Source organism: Cryptomeria japonica, chromosome 3 (genome assembly GCF_030272615.1).
Source record: "Cryptomeria japonica chromosome 3, Sugi_1.0, whole genome shotgun sequence".
Classification (NCBI taxonomy): domain Eukaryota; kingdom Viridiplantae; phylum Streptophyta; class Pinopsida; order Cupressales; family Cupressaceae; genus Cryptomeria; species Cryptomeria japonica.
This window is the reverse complement of record NC_081407.1, coordinates 273,423,720-273,444,536: the sequence shown is the minus strand read 5'-3', so window position 1 is coordinate 273,444,536 and position 20,817 is coordinate 273,423,720. Positions and strand designations below refer to the sequence as shown.

General features: G+C 34.1%; 1 protein-coding gene across 1 annotated transcript; it reads right to left on the bottom strand.

Annotated features, from left to right (window-relative positions):
- Nucleotides 1-728: 728 nt before the first annotated feature.
- Nucleotides 729-14,769, bottom strand: LOC131063897 (cytochrome c oxidase subunit 6b-3). The gene is made up of 4 exons (XM_057997847.2): nt 14,614-14,769; nt 2,837-2,928; nt 2,383-2,464; nt 729-1,105 (listed from the first exon to the last, which is right to left on the bottom strand). The coding sequence occupies exons 1-4, from the start codon at nt 14,641-14,643 to the stop codon at nt 1,052-1,054; spliced, it is 258 nt and encodes an 85-aa protein (XP_057853830.1). The 5' UTR covers nt 14,644-14,769; the 3' UTR covers nt 729-1,051.
- Nucleotides 14,770-20,817: the final 6,048 nt, after the last annotated feature.

Here is a 20,817-nt window from a genome sequence, read left to right as displayed (position 1 = left end):
ACAACATGTTACACTTGGACTATAATGTGCACACAAGTGTCATAAGGAAAACAATGACACAGAGGTAATGGCAACAAGAATGACCTCAACATTGTTGACCAAGGTGGCACCAATGGAAGACTTAACACTCATGGAGAAATTCTATCATGATGAACCTATGAGAGAAGGGGCAACACCAAAAGGGTTATTAGGTACAAACTAACAATTGCATTCTTTCACCACAATGATAGGATGAGGGAATCACGAACCTTCAATCCATACCAAAACACACTTAAAAATGGTCATGACATACTCCATCATTGCAATGCCTAGGAGCCAATAATGTTCGACTAGACAAGGACTTACAAATTTTCAAAGTTTTAAACCACAAAGGGGGTTTTTCTTTTAATTACTCACTTGAGAGGATTTGGGTATAAAAGAAAAGTGCTGCCTCAAAAAAACAGTAGGCCGTACTTTATAACAGAATGGTATACTATTTTAAGTCCAACCGTATGCTTTTTCTATAAACCATCTTAGGTGAAGGTAGAATAGAATTTTTTAAAGCACTGTATTTTTTTATAGTCAGCAGTTTTTATGATGTAAAACATCTTTTCTGATATAAACTATATTTGACATGAAATAAAAAAAAAATTCTGTTTATACATTAGTAATATCGTTATTTAGATCCTAATATTTCACCTTTTTCTGTTTTAAACCATTGTTTTCTATTTGTACTTTACGATGCCATGTAAATAAAATGCTACTATGATATAATCTTGTCATGAATCCAATCTATAGCAAAATTTCAAAAGAACATTGAAAGCACATTGAAGGCTTCAAATGAACATTGAAGGCTCGTGCCAGTGCAACTTGGTGAGCATAGAAGTTTGATCAATCCATACTGATGTAGTCAGTTTCTTCATTTAGATAGTATCATTTCATGAACTTTAATGTCAAGGATGTCTTTAAAACAATATATGCAAATTATTAAAAATCTCCTCAGATTATAGCATATTTAAAAACAAATTATAGCATTTTCAAAAATGCAAAATATGATGTCCAAATGATCACATCATAAAGGTCCAGGAAATGTACCAGCTTCCCTCTGTTCATTCCACCTTTCAACCTGTAAACAAATAACAAATTAGGACCTCATGAAAAAACCGTTCAAACACACATGACAGATATAACACATCTAGAAAACAAAATGATGAACACTGCATATTAAATTAAAAAAGAGAGAAAGTCATATCTACAATGCTATAGATGGATGATGGAGGGGAACGAATAAGGACACAAGCATATCCACTCTAGATGATGGAAACTGAATTTTATGATATAATAAATGCAAAAAATCATGGTTAAAGTAAGTTTAAATAAGGAAATAATCAAGTTTGACAAATCTGTAGTTGAAGTCTCACCAGATTATAAAAAACGAAGTCTCGCGAGATTATTAAAAACATATAACTGGATAGATTATACATTCAATATATTCTATACACATTTAACAGAAAAACTCCTCGTTGCACATTTAATATATTAAAACATGGAATATGTTTTTTAATAGTTTAAAGTGCAGTTCTCTCACAAAGATTTAAGACTAGTACTAGTAAAAAGTTTGAAATGCGGTACTCAAATTAAACATTTACAAATGTTAAGTAACAAAATTTCCTAGTTTATTAGTGCAAAAGATTGATTCACCTCAAAGGAGGCACCTGGTAAGAACTTGCAGCTTCATACCCATACAATTAATTTTTCAATGCTCTGATGATTTTTAAAGAATACCATTCTAATAATTGCATCAATTTCCCAAAAGGTACTGCATTGTAATTTATTTGTTCAACCATGGAAAACAAAACTTGGACACATTATCAAGATTATTGATCACCCTTATATACTAATTGCCCACTAAGGTAAGAAGAAAACAAACTAAAATGGGATGCAGCAAGGTCAAATAGTACATCATTGAACAAGAAATAATTTTGCAAGAACAATCCTCAAATTAAGGTCTCCTAATACATTATCCTTGACTCCTACTCTGACTTGTGCTGTTTATATAAATAATGATATTGCAGGTAAAACGTGTATAGACTATTGAAGGATAATATCTTCAAAATATAATTTCTTACCCCTACTTAGCCATTATTGTATTCTATACCACACAGAAAGAAATTAGTTGGAATTATCAAGGATTAAAAGTATAATTAAAAAAATTAGTTAATTGAGAACTTAGATGTATGACTGTGTCAATACAATGTAATAATATTTACTTTTGGCATTATGTGGTGCTCTATTTGTTGTCAAAGTCGTATCCAAATAAGCAAGACAACTCAACAAGAATTTCTACAAAATTACACCATTAAACCTTATAAACCAAAACAAAAGAAATGACAATATGCTTACCCATTCACTTGGACAAAGAGATCGATAGAACCTAGCAAATTTGTCACATTCAGGAGCACCTTCACCTTTTGCTGCAAGGCACCTACATTGGCCAAATCAATTATCAATTAAGCATACTGTTATAATGCAAACTAGAAATTTGCCACAATCTTGTCTAGGCTATTAAATGATTAATATCTTAAGCCATATACCAGACAAATGCGATAGCACAACAACCAACTGCTTCACCCCTACCCCATCTCCCAACCAAAAAGGAAATTAACTATCCCCAAAAGTAACCCATTCACAACACCCTGTCTCCACTGTACAAGAAAGGAACAGAAACAAGCCCAATGAATCCCTTAAGCAAACACAAGACCCTGTCTCCATTGTACCTCCCACTCTCCCACCTCAACACACCCCACCTACACAGAAAAGGGGAAACAAGAACCCAATTAGAAAATGATCCACATACTTGTGGAATTCGATATAACGAGTAAAGCAGTGCCTTGTTTGATTTGTAGTGGGAAAACGGAAATCTGCCGGTGCTGTCTTTATGTCTTCAATCTGACATCAGACATGAATTTGAAATTGTTTCAAACTATAATTGAAGCATGCTAGATATAAAACAGTTAAATCCATTTGAAACTAAAACACATGTACTAGATAATTCATTATAAGATCACCATAATTCCAGATGCACAAGTAAGAAACCAGAAATTTTAAAAAATAGTAGAATGAATGATACTTTCCATAAAATATGCTGAAATATTTGCTATGCTAGTTTCCATGTTTTATTACCGCATGTCGTGTTGATTTCACTTTTGCACATTGCTTTTCTAATGCACTAGTAAAGAAACCAAATATTTTTATATCTAGCAGAATGCACAATAATTAATCATAAAATATGCTGACAATTTTCTCTGGTCTAAAGATATCATTAGCCACTCTTTAAGCATTTTAAAGTAGCATACATCAGCAAGATATGATTGAGCAGATAAAAAGAGGGGGAAGAACAGAGGAGCAGAGAAAGAGAGAGAAAGAGAGAGAGAGAGAGAGAGAGAGAGAGAGAGAGAGATCTATGCGATACTAAAGGCTTAGTTGCCCATGCAAAATTTAATAAGGCAATGGAGATATTCGTTCTTTATTATCCTAGCTTAGTACTATCAACAGAATTGCAATGTAGTCCATAAGGCATGACTGAGTGGTGAAGAAATAGCACAATGAAGACCTGGGTTCAATTCCCACAGGAAGTGCTGGGCAAGCTCCCATTGCATTATTGCAGCAAAAAGTGCACTCTATGTATGCCCAGGACCAAGCCCCTGTTTGTGTCCCATAGGCTGAGCAGCCAATAACCCCTCAATAACCTATCAAAAGAAATCATAACTACAATGTAGAAAAGTTACCAGCAACAGGCCAGATTTTAGCAATCAATTCAATACTTAAATTCTTTGGCTGCTAACTTTATCTGTTATTTCTAATACATGCCTGTCCAATCCAGCCTCAATATGAAGAGTTGAATGCCACAGTTGCAATGATTCTAACAACCCCAAAGAAAATAAACAATTTCTAGCTTCAACTGAGTTATACCTAGAGTTTTCAGATTCAACTAGAATATTCCTACAATTATCAAGATTGACTAAGATATCCATACAGATTTGACAATTTAAGTCATCTGCTTAACTTTGAGTATCTCAAGAGGTCTATAGCTACAAACTAAATTGAAGGGAATCAGAATAGGAAGTATCATGCAATTTTGTGTCACAGAGGGTCTCTTCATTAGGATTTTTTTGATATTAACTGTAAGAAAGTGATACAAGATTATTCAATCAATTAAACAATTTCTTCTATATCCACCCTATTTCAGTCTGTGGAGGTATCAAGCACCCTTCGGAAACTAAAACTACCCACGCAGATGGCAATAGATCAGTGGTATGGCATTCTCCTTTATAACAGTACCCCCAGCCCTCTTAGTCTCATCCCAGGCATTGACAGCTATCTGTTCCCTCACATTCACAAACCAGGGTAGTCGGGCAGACAGGCTTCGCCAATTTTCTCTTTAATTTTGAAGAATTGTCAGCCATTGATGTTAAATAAGGTCATAAAAGTACTCTGCTTTCTCCAAGAGTTGTCCAGCTAGGCCCTACAAGCCCTAATCATTATTTAGTGATTGAAATGGCCCTTTTGTGCAGTCAATGGTGGTATCGACCCTTCTGGTTCAAATTCTGCTACAAATAAGAGCCAATCTCAGTCTCCTCCATATCCATTCTCTTGGATGGCATTGGCTGTTTCTTTAGTAAGAAGCCTTTTTAGCGTAGCGGCTAGCCTTAACATTTCTGACTTGTCAGAGGTTTACCATTTTGGAGTTCAATACTTTGAATTGGGATTCAACATTATTTTTATTTCTTTTACTGTTGTTAAAGTTTCTGTTAGCAACTTAGCTCTTACTTGCTGCTGTAACTAGCACTTTAGAGTTACTTGGACCTACTTTGGTCATGTGTGGATATTTATACAATTTCTGGGTTGTCAATTGGATTGATACCAAGCAGTAAATCAATTGGGCTTTCAAATTCCTAGTTGTCATTTTAATTTGTGGCGTCAGAGCTAGAACAGATAAATTTTTGTGGTATCATCTTAGCCATGATAGGCCCTAGCCATGGTTAAGTAGGGCAGTTAACCAATCAAAAAAGGAATTTTCCTTTTTAGGAGCTTGGTACTCAATATTCAATCTAGCTATCACAATTGCCATTTCCATTTTATCTTCTATAGACTCTCTAATCATCCATAGCATTTGTAAGAAGAAAAAGTATGGAACAGAATAAAAAATGAAAATGCTTCAAGCGTGACAAAGATCTCCAGGGAAAACTAGAGAGGAAATTAGTATCTAACTTGCAGAATTCCAGTGACTTCTAAAAGCTTGACTATAGAAAGTTATCCTAAGTTTTAACAAACATAAAATTCCAAGATAGCAATTACAAATATTGAGTGCAAGCTTCTCTAAAATAGATGCCTGACAGAAAAATATAATAATGCAGCGACTCCAAACAGGAAACATAATTGAAAGGGTTACAGAGTCTCTTAGCAATGTAAGGAACAAAGCTTCTTGGTGTTAACAAATTATAGGAATCAAAAACGCTTATTTGAAACATAACACTTGATCATAAACAGAAAATAATAGTAATTTCATGAATAAACTGGTGGAAGGTTACAAGCAGGAAAAGAAAAAGCAATCAAGCTTTATTAGGAAGACTCGGCTGAATCATAAATATACAAATCAAGAAATAAACATAACCATAAATAGGGAAAAAAAATCTTGAAGGCCCTTCAAAAATTATAAGGTGAGAAAAGCTCAGATAAAGTTATAATCAAACAGAAAAATCATAATACATGTACGACAACTGATGAGGACCTTGTAAAGTATGCACAGAAAGAGAACAGCATGGCCAATGGAGTTAACATTGAATTCGAAATACTGTGTAGAAGAACCATAGCAGACAATGCTAAATACAAGTTTTGGCATATTGTTTCCCACCACAAAAAGCTCAATTCTAAATTAAGTATGTGTATTAGTATTACATAGTCAGCAAACATGAAGTTTTTTCATTTTTCGAAAGATCAATACATTGGTATCAAAAAAATATATATGTAACAAAGTGGCCTTCAATAGAAATTTCGAGCGATTTCAATAATTTGTGATTATGCCTCAAAAATTCTACATATCATTAAACATTCAAGTTGCTAACCCAAACTGATTTTTTGGTCAATGGTGTGAATGGTGTGAATGAGGTATATTACTCCTAACCAGTTTACCACTTAGATCCTATCCACACTAGTTTACTTAAATTTATTTCAAGGCATTCTTAGGGATTATCACTTTATGTCTCAAGTCAAAAGATTAAGACATATGTCATAATCTTATGTTGTCCTATGTCTCACCTTAGCCTAACTAACCAAGGGGTTCTCATTGTAATCAATCAATCATATTGAATCATATTCATGTACACATGCTGTGCATTTGCATCCTTTGATAGAATAGAATTATTCTCTCATGTTTGTTCTCTCTTGTGCTTTCATTGAAGCTCCTAGATCTTGTCTGGCTATGTCCATTGTCAAATCTTACAGGGTATAGAGCATTCTATACTAACTCTTACAAGCTTCAATTGCTTGTCACCTAGATTCCTTGTGGACAATGAGGAAGGCTGTCATGGTGGATGTTATCAGGGATTTAGGAGGGATGTGCATTCTTCAAATCTTCTATTGATGTCTATGAAGCTTTTCGTTTAAATGCTGATTGGATCCATCACTCCTTCAAGGGGTTGCATGAAGATCTGTCTAGCTTTCTGCTTAACATTTATGGTCCAAATAGTATTATAAGGAATCATAGACTTTAAATTTGGCACCTCGACGTCTCTCCATATTTTACGCACAGCAAGCTCTAATTGAAGAGGTTTTTTAAGCCATCTCTGGCTCCTCTAATAAACATGGTGGTTCTGGTAGAATAACTCAATCTGAAGTTGATTTCAAATCTTTTATTCAGAGAAATCACCTTACTGATTTAATTCTGAAAGAGGGGTTTTCTTTTCAAATAATATAAATAAGGGTTTTTGCAAAATTGCTGAAAGATGTGATCGCTTTCTAGACTCTCCAAAACAGTTGTCTGGAAATTGCATTTCAGAAACCTCCATTCTTCAAAATGCTAGCTCAGATGTTACCCTATCTGCCTAAAGGTTTCTGTAGATTCTTCTCTAACGAGATGTTCTTTTAAATTTGAACTAATGTGGCTTCAAGATCAAACATTCCTTCTAAAGGACAAGTGATGGTGATCCTCTTGCCCCTCCCTGTCTAGTTCTTCAATATACAGGTTCCATCTTGAGCTCAAATACTTTGCATCTTGTCTTGAAACGAAGAGGTGTTTGGTAATATCTTTGTGGAAAAAAAAAAAGATTTCAAAGGATCTTGAGTTGGTCAAATATCAAATCTAGGCTTCAAGCTTGTTAGATAGCCTTTTATATGTTTAATTTGTCATCAAGAGCAAAATTTGCTCAAAGAAGAAATTCTATGGCAGCAAAAGTCTAGAGCTAAATGGGTAAAGGGGGATAGAAATACTAAATATTTTCATGCTGTGCCCTCAACTTGTCATCAGATGAACAAGATCTCCTCAATTCAATCTTTATTGGAAGCCCTCTTGTTGACCTGATAACACATGTTTGCCGAAGCTATTACTTCTTTCCAATCCTTGTTTCAAGAGATAGAGGCTCAGAATCTATAAGTGCAAGCATCCTTTTTAGACTGTCTTCCAAATCTTGTTTCTATTATTAAGGACGATAAATCTTTGATGCCCCCCCTCCCTCTTGAAGAATGAGATTCAAGGTGTAGCATTTGTGCTTAAAGGTGACAAAGCTCCTAGCCCTGATGATTTTCTAGTAGCTTTCTTTCAAGTTTATTGAAATATTGTAGGGAACGATATAGTGGAGGTTGTAAATGACTCACTAGCTTCCCAAAAAGTTCCCAATAAAGTAAATTCAGTTCCTTTGAGAAATTTCATTCAATTGCACGACGAGATCATCTCTAAAGCTATTGTTGTGAAATGTTGCAAATTCTTCCACCTTCTCTTTCCCTAAACAAGGCAGTTTTGTGTATGGTCATCAAATTCTCACTGGTATATTTGTAACTTAAGAGGTTCAACGCTCCCCAAATACCTCCCATAAAAGAAGGTATGGTAATTATGTTAGAAATTGCTAAAGCTTATGACAATGCCAATTGGTCAGTCTTGTCTACTGTGTTGTCAACCTTTGATTTTTCAAAAAGACAGCTTTCTTGGTGCAGGAACTCAATTTCCAATATTTGGTGTTCCATTCTCCTTAATGGTACCCAAGCAAGTTTGTTTTAACATTCCAAGAGCATCAAACAAGGAGTCCGTTTTTCTACTCGTTCATTTTAATGGCAGAAGTTTTTGGCTATTTTTTTGGATAAAAATGGATTGCTAGAAGTTTCACGAGGTTTAATTTTGCTCACTATTTTCCTTCATTGAATCATCTTCAATTTGTAGAAGATAAGGCTCTCTTTGGCAAGGCTACTACAGCGGAGGCTCAGGCTTTTAATTCAATTTTAAATGATTATGGGCTTGCATCAAGTCAGCTTGTCAACAAAGATGAGTCCAAACAGAAGGATTCAATGTTGCCCCTCAAACACAAAATAGAACATGTTAAAATCCTAGTATAGATGTTGCTTCTGTCCCTAGTAAATACCTTCAAATTCTCCTATTTGTTAGACTCTTTTGTTCACATCACTAGACGGATGTGATTAACCATATTCAGAATAAGTTGACTTCGTGGAGTGGTAAATGGTTTACTTTTAGCTGAGAGAATTCTATAAATTTAGGTGGTTCTTCAGACTATTCCAATTTAACTACTTTCTGTTCTTGTCCCCTTGCTAAGTCGCAAAGCATTTCTCACTACTTTCTATGTCAAGGAACTGGAAAGAATGAGAAAGTCTCATTGTTGAAATGGGAAAAGGTTTATTTGAAGAAATTTCAAAATGGTGCAAGCATCAAGGACTTCAGTTTACAACATATTTGTGGCTTGCCTAATGGAACCAAAAGCCTTAGTCCTCTTTGGAAGATAATGATGGTTTGTACACTAGGGGATATTTGGTTAGAAAAGAATGAAAGAATCTTCCATGATGTCATGCTTCCTTAGTTCCCTGTTTGGGCACAAATTGAATGTAGCATTCTAAATTACGTTTTCTCCTTCACCCTTGAGCAATTCAATCAGCTTTATTGCCAATAAAGGAAGATTCCAATCAAATATTGTCCTTCCTTCCCTGATTCAAGGGGTAGGAGCTAGCAAGAATGTTAGGAAAATTAATGTTTTGAAACTGCATCCAGATGGCTTTTTCAAAGGTTAAATTTGATGGGCTTCAAAGGGTAACCCTAATTTGGTTGGTACGAGCATAATTTGAGATTCCAAAGGCTCTCTAATTCAAGTTGCTTCTTTCTATTTTAATAATAAAGCAGAATAGTCAACAATGGTGGCTAGTTTAAATTAGATTTTAGATAACGGATGCAAACAAGATATTGTTGCAGGTGATTAACTAACGTTATTGTTAGGCTTTAAAAACTTGTTTGTGTCGACTGGAAACTTTTAAGGTTGCTAGATGATGTGTTGGCATTCTTGTCATTGATGTCAACTGATATGTAGCATTGTTTAGAAATACATTTTTCTGTATTGTCTGGAAATACATTGTTCAGTATTGTTCAATCTGGAAAAACAAAGTATTTGTTCAATCTAGAAACACAAAGTATATTAGACAAGAACAGAATTAAATCTGGAAATAGAATGAAGTCTGAAATAAAGTCATACCAAAATAATATTCTGGAATCATATTGATATCATATCTGCAATACTGTGGAGAGAAGGTTGTGATCAGAATTTGTATTGTGTTTTGTTTAAGCACGTATTCAAACTTGTGTTGTGTTTTTAAAGACCTTGTACAGTTGTTGTGGAGTGCAGTTGTAACTGTCCTTGAAAACTGAAAGATAACATAAGTTTTAAATGCAGATATTAATTGGAATCAAAGTTAAAAATATTTTGAAAGCTTTTAATAAAGCATATAGATTGGTTATCGAATTAGAGATTAGTTATTAGTTAAGACAATTACTGATAACTTATTCTACCCGATTTGCAATTGAACATGTTTTATTTTAAAAGCATTCAAGGAAGTCGATATTCTTTTGAGAGGTGTGTTGCACATGTTTTGAAAATGGTGTATTGTATATGAATTTTTTGAGGAGTCTGGGAAACCTTGAACAGGAAAATAGAAGATAGTTTGTAACGTGTGTTGCTTAATTTTGATCACAGTCTGTAGTATTTCAAAGGTGGTGATTAAGGGTTCAAAGGTTTGATGCCTTTTGTGTTATGAGAGGGTAATGCGAGACATGATGAATTGATAATATTTTCAGATGTTCAAAGATTCAAAGAGAGTACAAACTGAATGTTAAATGCTGCTAGTATTTTACTCCACATGAAGAGTACAGTGATCTTGCCACGTGAATTTCCAGATACAGTAATTATTCCAGATTTTGATGATAGAGGTATTACTTGTGTTGTGTTTCAGGAATAAATCAATATAAGTGGTTTTTGACACTTCAATCTCTGCAGTAACTATTCACCTCTATCTTTACTTTTGGGCTGTGATAAATTTAATGATGATTTAGATTCACTGTGAGTTTTTATTTCTGATCTGTTGGGTGTTATGCACACTGTGATTCAAAATACAGAGAATAAGGAGTGTTCCAGATACATAATGTTCACTTAATTTGACAAGTCAATCTCAGACTTTTATGTAGCAGATTTGATTCAGTTTCAGAACATTCTATTGTGCAGATTTGTTTCAGAGATACAGAGACATCTGACTGTGTTAATTCATCAGCATAGTTTGTAACTAAAATATACACTTTCTGTATCTTGTAATGCTGCGATTCAGTAGGAGTTGATTTTCAGATTGAGACAATAACTTTCAGTTAATTTGACTTCAAGAAAAGAAAATTGGTTATCGTTTCAATTTGTAATTATTTTGAGTTTATATTTGAGTTGGTGCTCAAAAGAGAAGTTGATTTGTTGTAAGAGTTGGTGCTCTTATAGATAGGGGTTTGGTGACTACTTAGGGTTAGTGCCCTTAAAGCTTGTAACTGGAGTTTCAATTGTGAGACTGAATTAGGATGGTAGATCCTAGCCGCATTTCTCACCATGGTTTTCCCACATCGGGTTTACAGGTAAAATCTTGTGTGGTGTGTTTATATTGTTGCATCTTTGAAATCTTTCAATTTTAGATAAAAGATTGATAAAAGGTTAAAGTTGTCAAGAAAGTTTTGTACTACTGATTCACAACCCCCCCCTCTCAGTAGTACATCTGTGTTCTACATGATGCTATTCCTTTGTGTAAAAGGTTCTCTAACATCCCTTTTATGCATTGCTTTGGACAAAGTAATAAATCAGCGAAAATCCTCACATTGGAACTATCGGCCATTCAAGCCCCTTATTTTAACTCTTGCGAGTGGAAGTAGTGACATGTAGCATCTTTTGGAAAAGCCACTTATGGATGACTGTTCACCCTTGAACCCTTGGGTGGTCCCAATTTTACTTCTATTCTACGTGGGAGTGTTTTTATTTTCCACCTATTTCATTCCCTTGTATTGAGATTTTTCCCATCATCATATCTAGCTTGTGGTATTGTTGGTGTGACCCTTTTATGAGACTTGTTTTGCCATCTATCTTGTTGTGCATGCCCACACACACCTAATTCCCTATATCTCTAGTGGCACTTGGTTGTTCAATTGTTACCTATGGAGTGTTTGTGGCCTATTATGTATTGTTTTTAGATATTTGGCTTAGGTTATGTAGCATTTGTCTATGTCTCGATTTTTGTCTTTTGGCTCCTAGGTGTCATTCTCGTGTTTCCCATGACCCTTTCCTAGAAGAAGAAGTTGATCATGGCTTGCATCCTATTTTTTGTTGCCGGGAGATACTTGAAAGCTTGGCTCTAGGGCCTTGATCCTTGTGGATTCTAAATCTAAGCTAGGAGCAGAAGCAGTCCCTAAAGAGCTAAGAGGATGGATTTCCAATTCAGTGCTCCATCCTAAAGAACATCGATGTCTCTCAATCTATAATAGTGAGCTTTGGTGGGAAACTTTTAATGGATATTGACAAGGAGGTCCCACTAGTTATTTGTATTGTCTTTTTGTCTTGATCTTCAAATGGTGGTGAAAACTATGCTGATGTCGCATAAAAAAGATACCTTGGAAGTGGCTAGCGCTTTTACGCTTCCTTCTTCAACTGGAGATGTGTTGGCTCATGGCAAGAAGAGACGAGGTTATTTATGGGATTTGTTTTGATTCCTTGGCTAATTCTAGTGTTGGTGGAAACACAACACATAAATAACTTGTGATGGCTGCACAAGCCTGGGATGTTAAGTCCACCATTTTGGAGGCTTCATCAGATGATGCTGGTGTTGTGGGTGGTTGGTGAGTCACTAAGCTTCTGAAACTGTATTGTTTTGAGGCTTTTGTTGTATACCATTATGGTATTGCTTCAAAAGAATTTTTGTATACTTCATCTCTGCTTTTCTGGCCTCTTGTAGATCGGTTATGCAGTTATAGTTGTACGTTTAGGACTGTTGTTATCCATTTTTTAAAATCAAATGGGTGATAGCCCCAATAGATCCCTCTCTACTACAATCAAATCAAGAATTCAAGTAGCTCAGTCACCAGTTTATATTTTGCTACATCATCTCCTCTTAGTCAGCAAAGAAATAATCATGGCATCTTGAATTTATATAAAAGAAAGAAGTTTGGTTTAATGGCTGACAGCTAGATTTGATTGTTTTATTCATGACAGTAGTGACCCATTTGAAAACAGCATTTTTGGCTATCAGTAAAACCTGGTTTGATGCCATATGCAGTCTGTATTTTGAATAAAGGCAAGGCTGTGGTCACTTTGTAAAAAAAATTGATGAGATGGGATGCCTTGATAGAAGCTCAATAATCAGCAAAAAGTGTGCAAATGAGGGAACTCGACATTGGATTATTAGGATTATATGCAGATGGCTCAGCCTTGGAAGAATATTGCATGAGCTAGGCATTCAACTGTAGAATCCAAAGTATCAAAGTAATAAATTTTACTATCAACCGTAAGAAGGGTTTCTATTGAAAACAAAAGGATGCGTTCAAAAGTTTGCTTCTGGAATCAACTATATATGTTTTTGTTTCAAGGTTTCAAATCACAATCAGTGATAACTAATACATCATCAGGAAGATATTTTAGTCATTTTGCCATGGCATGGTTAATCTTCAATCTCCACAACACACCATAACACCCTAGACCAATATTTGCATATAAAAAGCAAATGATTAAAAGTCTAAGGCCACTCTTCTGAGTGTACAAATCTAACATGGAAGAATTCAATCTATTTGAATAATTTCGACACGCCCAACATATCCATCCCAAAAATATAAAGTAAATTTCAGTTAGCAACAGCATGGTTGCAGTTTGCTTTTGAGACAGAAAAAAAAGCATATTTTCCATTAGGGTTCCACTCTAGTTGTAATCTGCCACACTCAAGTGACATTGGAACGAAAGAATAAAATAGGAACTCAAAGTTTGTCAAGCTAGGGTGAAGCGTGAAGTAGAACCCTTTTACCACAATCGCCCAGTTTCAAAAGCTGGTGGAGATGCTCTCTATGCTAATGCAGCTTGGCATATTTGGCAAAGAAGTTGAATTTGCATGATTAATCAAACCTATGGAGGCACGAAGAATTAGTTATCTTACCACCTAAGAATACTGTATTGAAGGAAGAAGGCCCACTCTCCAATAATAGCTAGGCATTTAAAAAAATGATTGAAACCAGACTCGCTGACTTTGGTCTAATGGATAGACATCAGGCCTGGCACATTAAATAAAAGGAAGCCCATATGTATGATATAACCCCCAAAGAAAATGTACAAACAAACAGCAAAAAAATAAAAAAGATATATGCAAAAGGTCACGGTCGTCCCTGTCGCGCACTTTTTCATGATAAAATCAGCCCTTAAAGTCACAAAACAGCAGGTATGATTTTATCAGAATAGTTACATCTTCAAAAAAGTCCTATCATTTTTATGAAATTCGGTAAATCGGCCAAGAACAGAATTACAAAATTTTCCATCCTTACTTCACTAAATCCAGCAAAAACCAATTCTGATCATAAATGAATACAAACGACATAAAAAAAACGACCAGATACATGACAAGGTCATATGCATTTTATTGTCGGTATAATATTTGCAAAGTGATTGAAAACTGCGAATGTATGAACTGATGTTTGAATCACAAAAATTAAACACTTAAAAAGAGCATATGCACGACAAGATCGTGCGCATTTGTATTGCCCTATAATTTGCGAAGGGAATATCCATTGCAAATGTAGGAATTAGGATTTTATAGGACCAAGGAAGAACTCCGGTTCAATAAAAGTTTGAAGAATTCAATTCATGCTTTAAAAACACAAATAGATATGACAAGATCGGATGCACTTTCATTTCCCTGGGAACTTACAACGGGAATGCCTACGGCAAATTGGAAAATTGGAGTTTGAAAGGGCTTAAAAGAAGTTTCATAAAGCTTTAATATTTAGGGTTTGTACCAGCTTGAAGACCATAAATTTGCTGAAATTGAGAATCTAAATTATCTGGATCTGTGAAGAGGAGTATTTATTACCTGTAAAATTCTTTGCTCGACCTCTGCCATTACGATCACCCCTGAAATTTACAGCTCCCGCCGCGAATGCGTTTGCAATCGAATAAGTTCTATAAAGAATTTTGACGTTTCTTTCAAATGTAATGGAGAGTCAGTTATTTTATTTTTGTTCTCTTTTTGGTTTATATTATTTAATTTAGCCGATATTCTTATAAACTTCTTGTTAGAAGGTTATAATTTAAGGCGTGTATAGGTAGGTATCGTTAGTAAGGAATGAAGGCGAATGGTGTAACCTCTTCAATAAAAATTAAATCATAATTCATTTATAATATTTATAAAATAATTAAATTTTGATTTAGTGTTGAAGTTGAATGGTTTTCAATAACTTCATCACAAAATAAGTCTTGATGAGTGCAAGGTCCCAACATCATAAGGGATGAGATCACGATCGTGCCTTGGGTAAATTTGGCAAAATAGATACCCCTCAATCCTTAACTTTAAACTGAAGAAGTTTCAGCCTAAAGAATTGTGCTCTTGTATTGGATAGCTTAAATTTCTTTGTGGATGATATAAAATCATTCATTTCAAAAAATCATAATTTGTTTATATTTTTTTAATTTAAAATTATAAAATAATTCTTAAATAAACAAGCTTTATGAGCTTTTGTCTTTATATTGTTGTAATAATAGTACTATAATTGGCTACTTGATAGATAAGTTATGACATACTAATAGGCATAGATTAGATAATATCAAATATATCACAATCATTGGGTTAATGAATAATATAATTATTAGGGCTAGCATTGGCTTCAAGTTCAATGCATACTAGTCACAACTCTGACTACTATAGTTGAAATATATTGTTGTACTCACTTGTCATGTAACCTTGAATTTTACTTTTAATTTAATTATTTCAACCAGTTTAAGAAATTATCTTATCTTTATTACTGATGGCAATGACTACAAAATTTTGAAATTAGTAAACTTTTGACATAGAATATGCTTATGAGTTGCATGTGAAAGTGAACAACCAAGAAATTAGCATCATTTGATGGCCAAGGTCATCAATATGAAGAATCGTTATGTTTTCTAAGAGAAAAAGTCATCAATTAAATCCAAGTCAACTATAAAATCATGTATGCATATACATTATGGCCACTAAGAAAATATAATCAGTATGAATGCACTAGCATCAATGTTTAGATCACTTGGTCACCTAGCATGGACGTTAGTAGCATCGACACTAAAACTCAAACTTGCAAGCACATTGGATGAGCAAGGGCACAAAGTCCATGATCACAATAGCCCAATGGGGGTTTGAACCTTGGTGGCATCATCAGCAATGTCACACCTTAACCATCACACTATAGGATGAACTCCATTATTAATATATTACTTATGATATTAATATTTATTGTAATACTTTAGTGGATGTAATTTTAAACACTTAATTTTAAAATGAACATATTTTATTTTGACTAAATAGATATAATATATTGTTATTGAAAAATGGCTTGCAATAAAACAACCTTTCGTAATTCAACTGCTCTATCACAATCAAATGTTGTAGATTTTAGTGATTGAGAAATTATCATAGACTTTGGTAAAGACATGCCTATCACCACCCTCAAGGAGTGAGAAATAATCACAAGGTTTTGTGGCAAGAGATTTTATAGGAAATAAATTGAAGACTGGGTCTCTCAAACTTGGTCTTGTTTGCATTCATTTTTCTATACAAGAATTTATTTTGTTGAATTTGAAAGAAAAATGCACAAAATATGATGCTTCAACAAGGTCCATTGTCCATGAAAATTTTTATTCTCTATATTCAAAAGTGGATTCCTAATTTTAATCCATTCAAATGTTTCCTTCCTTACAAGCCTATATAGATTTAACTATATAATTTGTTGTTCAAATATTGGACTATGGTGTGACTCAAGAAAATAGGAAATAACTTAGGTGTCACTTTAGAAATCAATGAGGAGATCAAGAAAGGCAGTTTCTCTCTATATATTAGAAGTTGTCTCTAATATTTATGTGATCCCTAATAAGATCACAAAAAACACTCCAATTAGAGAATGATGCTAACTAATAGACATTGAGTTTAAAAAAAAACATATCCTCTAAATGACAAAACCATTGGCAAATAAACTTCCCAATTAAAGAGCCCTAAAAAATCATAAGACGCTAGGTCGAAAAGAGGAAGGATAATAACTTTGAAAAAAACTTGACCTCATTATCTGATCCAAACCCTAATGTTGCTTCCCATTGATCACTCTATTATGTCAATAATTCCTTATATGGAGGCTAATGATAATCCCCCATCAGTTGGATGAGGTGGGAGACGAAAATTAATCAATTTAATGATGCAAGTGATCTTGATTCGAATGGAATTTGAATACTGAATACTTGTTACATTAGTTGAACTACCTCAAAGATCATAAAATTCAATTTAGGATTGAAAAGAAAAGGGGAAGTAAGATTAATAAATAGAGGGACGAAACTGTATAATAGAAAGGTCAATTGAATATTGAAGAATATATGTCGCTCGATCTAAGGGAGGAAACCCCTCCCTTTAGGGAACAATAAAGATTGTCATCTAGAATTTTAGGGATTAAACACCTCTAATAAATGATGCATAGCCAAGCACCAAATAGAATTAATGTTGGTCGACATGATCCTTTAAAAAAAATGAATCTAAGCTCTCATGTTGGAAGGTATCTTTCTTGGTTGGTCCTTTGAAGTCTGCAACTTCATTAAAGTTTATTAGCATTTCAATATAACATAGTTGTGTCTCCCAACATACAAAAGAAGTCAAGGTCTAGACTAATGAGTACACATTTCCAAGATTTAATATAAAAGAGTCTAGTACATTTAATACATGAAAAGCTAAGCACACCCACTCCATGAATATGGTTTTTAAATGATTAAACAATTGTGTACATGTTCTAGTTTCACTACTAGGAATTAGTCGAAGGAACATGTTGGTTCCCAAATCAACAGATTCACCAAAACCTAAAGATATGCCAATTTCTTATGCTTGGGTTCAATGATGGACTTGGCCAACAAACAGGTTTTAACCAAGATAGTTAGTATCCCCTACATTGTAGGCTCTACGAAACCTTGGGGAGTGAACCGTTATTCTCATCATTTAAATATTTCTCAATATTAATTGATGATGTTTGAGCAAACAAAACCTCACACAATTTCAAAAGTTTGCTTGATTGGAATCTTAATTCAACATCTCCTTATTTTTCTATTATGCACTAGAATGAGACGAAATAGAAAACTGAAAAAGAAAACTAACACTTACAACAAAAATAAAATATATATTTATTTATACTTTGTTTTGAAACATAATACTTACCAGTGCCTTATCTAGGGCAATGGAGTCAAATTTCACAATGAATGTATGCTCATCCAATGGCTTAAAATTAAAATTGTTTAGCACTATGACTATTTATGCATTACATAAACATGCAAGCATGTTAACCACAAAACCCTACTTACTGATCCTTATTGATTCCTCCAAGTTACAACAATATATTCAACAGAATTCAATTTCTCCTTGAGAAAACTCATTGAACAGATTACATAGAAGTATAAGAGTGCAATGACAAATCAAACATATCCTTGATATATTGATTCATATAACAAATAAGAATACAATTTGGAGACGATTCGACCATGTCTTTTCATTAAAATTAATAAACAATTTAGACCATTATCAAAACAAAGCTTTTCTACACATTCTCCTTTGAAGTTTAAAAAATATACACCAAAGTATTGTGTCCCAAGCTCTTTAACCCTTGTGATGCAATCTTGATTTCCCTTTTATAACAACAAGAGAGTGCTTTAGAATGTTCACATCCTTTAGTAATAAAAGAAAAATTGTCTATCTACCTACCTAAAAACCAAAAGACACAAAATAACTATTCACCTTATCATTAAACTTTGGTCTTCAACTTGCACTCCCATGTTTTGTTTTACTCTTTCTTTCCTTGTTCTCATGAAATAATATTTTTTTATGGAAATATTCACTTGCCACACTTTATTCCTTTGCCACTAAAATTATATCCCCACTGTTAATAAAAAGAAAATTCCCATGCTCTTCTCTTCTTCGTGAATTATTTTGTATTTGGACTTTTCTTTGGGATATGAAATATCCATCACATTTCATTACATCTTAATTAAAAATCCTCATCAAGGTGAAAATAATGATTTGCCTTATTTACCTCTTACTTGCAACTCCATTTACCTTGTATATCAATGAAAACATTTTTATCTTCAGGTGAAAACATTATTATGCTACATTTTATATCTTTAGATTGACACACATGTGACAATCTTTTATGAGAAATATACTTTGTTGTGGCTCTTCATTCTGGGTGTGAAAGTATCCACTCAAAAATCTTTACCTGAGTGAAAAATCAAATTACTCAGGCTTTTTTTGTGAAAGCAATTTTCTTGGTGAAAACAAATAATACAACCACACATCATGCTCCTCCCTTCAATATTCACCTAAAATCATTTTACCCCAACCTGGAATAATTATTTTGCTACTGATAAAAACAACTTTCTCGTGTGCTCTTCATTTACAATCTCACCTTTTTAACATATCTTGTTTAAATACTTTAACCCAAGTAAAAACAAATGCTTTGTAGTTACACTTTACTCCTTTTAATGTAAAGCATTTTGCCCATCAGTGAAATATTTTTACTACTGCCTGAATTTATTACTTTGTTGCCCTTACCACATTTGCAAAATGTATGATGCGTGTACAATAAAAAAGCATTCAAAGTTGCACTCTCAATGCCATTCTGATATTTATGGCGCCTTAAACATCTGTTTTTTTCTTTATTGTAACTTAACTATTAACAATTAATATTTCTATTGGTATAAATTATGTCTCATAATTACACTTTAACTTAAGTTGACTTAGGGTAATGCAATTATTATAGTTTGCATGTGAGACACTTAGGGAAGTGTGCATACACTTAGGGAAGTGTGCATCTAAGGAAGATGGTTGTAGGAGAAATTCCACCTATTGTGGTGTTATCTTGTTATCACATTCCACCTTCGGTGGGTGATCTACCTTTAGTGGAATATTGTATTATTTCTCCTACCTACCCTTGTATCTCATTGGACCACATGTCATGATTGTGTGCTCTCATTTCCCTATGGCCTTGTCTTTATAAGTAGGTTCATCTTCATTGTATAGTTGATTGATTTTTGCATCTTGATGAGTATATAGTTTGTTCTTGTTTATCTTTTTCTCTCTCGTGTTGTGTTATCCATTGGCCTCTATTGCAAGGTGTGTGCCCTTGGTCTCCTTGTGTTGTGCAGCGCAATGCTTGGGTTTGTGACATGGCTTAATCGCTTCCTATGGATTCTATAAACATAGTGGTTGTATCGGACATTAATAGGTCGATCTTTTGGTGAAACGATAACCATACTTCTAACAAGTGGTATTAGAGCTTAGGTCACAGGTTCAAACCCCCTCACTTGCATTAGGGAGGGGGATTGTTGCAAGGTGTGTGCCCTTGGTCTTCTTGTGTTGTGCAATGTAGCGCTCGGGTTTGTGACATGGCTTAACTGCCTCTTGTGGATTCTATAAGTCTAGTGGTTGTCCCGCATTAGCAGGTCAATATTTTGGTGTAATGACAGCCATAGTTCTAACAGCCTCTAGATCTTGGTTATTATTGGCAAATTCTTACATGGTATCAGAGCCATTGGAACACCATTGCATAGACTTTTTTGGAGAGATCTTAGTGATTTGTAGATTCAAATCTAAGAAGAAGCATCAATTGGGAGCATCCTACACCAAATCTGACATTGTCGTTGAGTCCGAGAGGTCATTTCCATAAAGTTTGACTATAAATTTGACTATATTTGGTCAACTTCATTCCGGGGCATCAAAAGAAAAAAATTCGCCTCTTAGGCAGTATGGTACGGGATTTTTCAAAAAGAAAAATCATTTTCTGCGAATTTAATATATATATATATATATATATATATATATATATATATGTAATATCTTATTTTCACAATTTTTTATAAAATTTATATTTGAAATGTTTTATTTTATAAAAAAAAAACATTTTTTTTGTGGGGGGGTCCGTAGATTTCCCTCAGCCCAATGTACCTTGCGATAGTGTTGCAAGGTTGTACTTTGTTTCTATCCCCCGACACCCATGGTCTCCTCACCACCCGCTAGTCTACT

Excerpts from the sequence above, each read along its gene's own strand:
- LOC131063897 (XM_057997847.2), bottom strand. The coding sequence starts at position 14,643 with ATGGCAGAGGTCGAGCAAAGAATTTTACAG. Across the intron at positions 2,929-14,613 it reads TCGAGCAAAGAATTTTACAG|ATTGAAGACATAAAGACAGC; the intron begins GTAATAAATACT and ends GTCTGATGTCAG. Across the intron at positions 2,465-2,836 it reads CGTTATATCGAATTCCACAA|GTGCCTTGCAGCAAAAGGTG; the intron begins GTATGTGGATCA and ends TGGCCAATGTAG.